This window comes from Fusarium oxysporum, chromosome 5 (genome assembly GCF_000149955.1).
Source record: "Fusarium oxysporum f. sp. lycopersici 4287 chromosome 5, whole genome shotgun sequence".
NCBI classification, from domain to species: Eukaryota; Fungi; Ascomycota; class Sordariomycetes; order Hypocreales; family Nectriaceae; genus Fusarium; species Fusarium oxysporum.
In genome coordinates this window covers 1,656,502-1,660,730 of record NC_030990.1, presented here as the reverse complement: position 1 = coordinate 1,660,730, position 4,229 = coordinate 1,656,502, and the positions used below count along the sequence as shown (strand labels likewise).

Here is a 4,229-nt window from a genome sequence, read left to right as displayed (position 1 = left end):
AAACGAGCAACGATTGGCTTGCATCCCCGAAACTCTCGGTTTTGATCAAAGTTGCCTGTTGGCTTCGGATTCCACGCGATCTCGTTTACAGGACGTGCTGTCATTGAGAGCCGACAACCCACACCTGCCACACTATGCCAACTCAAAACAGATTGTGGATGCTCGAAAAAAAGAAAAAGGCAAGCAAGGGTGTGCAAGTGGAGGATTCAAGCCCGTTCATCAGGGATTGCTTAGCATGACACCTGGGTATCGCCAAGGAAGCGAAAAAGAATAATTCGCCAGAGCCACGGTCCAGTTGCCGAAGATCAACATGTTTGGTCTGGCCTTGCTCTCTGCTTGCTATGTAACATTCAACTGGATGTTTGCATGCTTACAGTACAGTCCTCGTGGACTGGAGACCTACATTTCGGAAACGATTACCCAGCATGAGAGCATGTGAGCATGTGAGCATGTGCTCATAAGGCCACGCAATCCATCAAAATGTTCTATGCTTTAGTATTCCCTCAAGATGTTGGACAGAACTGGCGTCAATCATCGTCAACAGTCATTAAAGGATGGTTCCAATATTATGATCAGACCCTTACACTGGGATGCGCCGCCCTTGCGCTAGACTATAAACATGCCCTTGGGGCCACTTTTAAAAACCGCTGCCATGGGTCTACCACAAACAACGTGAATGGAGAACGGAGAGTCTGAGGCTAGAAACGACCAGCCCCTGCGCAAAAGTCTGACCTTTTTGGTATCATCTGTACGTACATACAGTTGGTGCCGGGGTAAATACTGCGCTTCCAAGGTCCAATTTCGTGTCCGTCGAACCAATGAAGGGCTCGGGCTTGATTGACTCAAGAGGATTAAAGAAGAGCCCTTGCATTCAATGAGAAACCTGCAACATACCGCTGCGCCTTGGTCTCTCGACACCCATGGTTCAACTTTTCCATCCATCCATCATCCATGCCATGTAAGTCAGCTGCCAGCAGGATTCGCCTGAGAGAGAGCCATAAACAGCCCGCCTCGGTCGCCTTGACTGAGCACCATCTCACACAGCATTAGTCCCCGGCGGCATGCATGCGAGTTTGTGATCATGCAGGTGTCCTTGCTAAGATGGGGGCAGAGTGATTGATTACCTTGGTTGTCTTTTTATGACTCGTTGCTCCAACGTTGTATCGTTGCTGTATAACGTTAGCAACGAATTGTTTGGAACGCTGTGAAGCCCATATGCGATCCTAAGTGAATGTTCAGCGTCTCTCAGACCTTTGACACAGGCCGTGACGAGGAAGCAATATACGTACAACAACCGCCATCCAGTCACTTACAACAGTCAATATGGTGGAGCTCTGCGGAGGTCGACCGTCGAGCGGAAGGGATATGGCTCACGGTACGCCGTAAGTTACGGCAATCAGTCTCGAGTTGGCCGGACCTGGTCTTGGATCTTGTGGGTAGCTTGGCGGCGCAACCTTGGATAGCCATGGTACCGAGAATGCATGAACAAGCCTGTTACTTGTTTCGGTGTATTTTACTACTACAATTTGGGCGTCTTGATTGGATACTCAGAGAGACCAGCATCAGGCAGCCTTCAGGTCTCTTCAATCCTGACCGGTTTCAATACTGTATGTATCGACATGACCATCACCACATAACCATGTCACCAATAGAGTACCACCACTTTCTCTTGAATACATGGCTTCTCAGCCTCTCAGTTCTGCAATTAAGCAAGGCGAGAGTCAACGCTTTGTTCAGGAAGCTTGTGAGAATGATCCCTTAGATACTCGAGAATAGACAAGAGGCACTCTCGAAAAGCCCCATTCATTGGACTTCATTGACGATCACAGATGAAAGCAATTCAATAATTATCCAACATAACATTACTGTTCGCCTGAGACTCGAAAAGATCTCCAGTCCCTAACACGGCCTGGCATTCTCCCAAAACATGTACATGCTTGTCTATAACGCCTGCGGCGTAGTGCTAGCATCTAACTATAGAGCCCGGAAGCCGGGGGCGTCTCCAGCTGCCGCCCGCTCCTCCGTCCGAGAACTCCATACCGATCGGGGATGTTCATGGCGGGTCAGAGCAGAGTTCAGCCAGGCCAACGGAAAGTTGTGAAGCCCTCTCTGACCGTCAAGTCCGCATCACTCGGGCTTATTCGGACAACACCCCCCTAGAACTAATACGACACCACTCAATTGCCCATTATGGCTGTGACTGGGCATGTGTGGGGGCCTATGAGATTGGATATACCCTCCACCGCGAAAAGACTCACATCCACAGTTCACCCCTTGTCTAGTGCTGGCAGAGGGTTTCTGGCTTTCATCAATGTGCAGGGGTTTTGAGACATGCTCAAAGCGGGCCGGCGTCATTCGCAAAAGCAAGCACTCACAGTCACTCACTCGTTTGCCTCGATGAGGTTTGATGGATCTGACGCTTTTGTCATGCCGTATCCTGTTTGATGGCCCAGCCCTTGAATCACATCCCCTTAACTTTGATGAGAGCCAACAAGCAACATGCCAGCTGCACGTACGTACGTACCTCCACCTTGCATAGGCTTTGTTGATCAATCAACGACATACTCCGTATTGACTTCAATTTCTGGTATCTATGGTGCATCCTCCGATATTGACCGGTTGTATCTGATGTCTGTTATCGTCATCGAGGCAGTGACTTATATACATAGTACTCTTTTTAGGTTGGTTATTCTTGTTCTCCTCACACCTGTATCGTTGTTCTCAGTTCTCACTCCTTGTCGAAAACATGGCCCAACAACAACAATGGTACTTCCAGTGTGGACTGTTGTGAGTTTGGTGCTGCAATTAGAATGGCCCTCCTACTCTCAAAGCTGTGTTGACCGCGGGCACATTAGACTTGTCGCTACTTGCTCCTGTTTCCTTGCATCCTATTCTGTCGTGTCCTCCCGTCTCATCTGACACGTCTCACACCTTGTCCCTGTCCCTGGTGCCATTGCTAAACAAGCCAGCTGCCCAAATAGCAACTACGGCAAATCGTCTTGGGCCTGCGTCTCGGGGCTTTTGGGTCCTTAAACTCTGTACCGCATGACGACGCTGTCGAGCGGCTCGCTTGCCCTTTAGAATCCTCCCTAATGCATACTATGTAAGCATTAGCTGCAGACGGACGGTTGGCCGCCGCCCTAGCTCTGGTACCGTAGTCTGTGCTGCAACCATGCCTCGGGGCGTGCAAATCTCGAGACCCCTCACTCATTTAAGGTGCGAAAATAAATAGTCGAGGAATCTCCTAAATTAGTCTTGAATCATCTTAACCTGTTTAAGTATTTATGTCACTTAGGATTAAGCTCTAAAGTTTTCCTGCATCCCACGACTAGCCACCCACATTAGCTAGCTATCGGTTTCGCTCAACCGTCTCAACAAAGCTTGGGAATTAAATATCCCTTGTGAATATGATTCTCTAGAATCGATTCTTAAACTTAGGCTTGAGCTTACAACAATCATTACAACACTTGTATGGTTATTTCATGAAGTGCTTCAGAGCTATAACCTCTGTTGATAGATCAGCTGGTAGATGGATAACTCAAAGGATGTTCACTTCCGTCTTGTTCTTGCACCATCTAGACAGTTTCTTTCCCACGAGCACCAAGACTAACGACGTGCTTCTAGACTAATCGTGGTCTCCATGCAGTAGCCCCGGCGCATCCGCGTGGTTCAAAGGTTGTGTCTTGCAGGCAGAGCAGCATCATCCTGGCCCTTCGTTGACTAGCCAAGGACAGCAAGACACCTACTCATCCACACGCAGCAGAGAGACGGGACAGGTCCAAGTTGATACCTACGCCTCCATACCTTACTAACCAATCTGTACCCTCACCAATAGCGGGAGTGCGTACACTACGGTTGAAGATCAAAGCAGCCCAATGTTTCTATTCCCCGTTTTCACCGCCTTTCTCCCCTGTTTCTATCCCCCTTCCACTTCTCTCCTCCACTATCTGTCCCTTCCGGTCCTAGGCTCAACCGTCTGTCTTCTTCCCACTTAATCTCTCATCACCCGAATTGAGAGCATTATCAGCCGGTGTAAGCCATAGGCGACTCACGGTTCGCCGAGCTACTTTACTGTTTCTTGCCATTTCTTTCTCCGCCCAATGAGCGGTTTAGTATTTTTTTTTATTCCCCTTGATATTCCGGCATCTGACCCTTGCACCGAAAGTCTGCCTCAAGAGCTGAATGTGTAGGACTGTCGTCAAGCAGCCATAGTATTATCGGGACGTGGG

General features: G+C 49.0%; 1 protein-coding gene across 1 annotated transcript; it reads left to right on the top strand.

The window, feature by feature from the left end:
* The first annotated feature begins 853 nt into the window (after nt 1–853).
* On the top strand, nt 854–1,856 carry FOXG_18157 (uncharacterized protein). Its single transcript, XM_018398205.1, has one exon. The coding sequence runs from the start codon at nt 1,232–1,234 to the stop codon at nt 1,760–1,762; it is 531 nt and encodes a 176-aa protein (XP_018234517.1). The 5' UTR covers nt 854–1,231; the 3' UTR covers nt 1,763–1,856.
* The last annotated feature ends 2,373 nt before the right edge of the window (nt 1,857–4,229 follow it).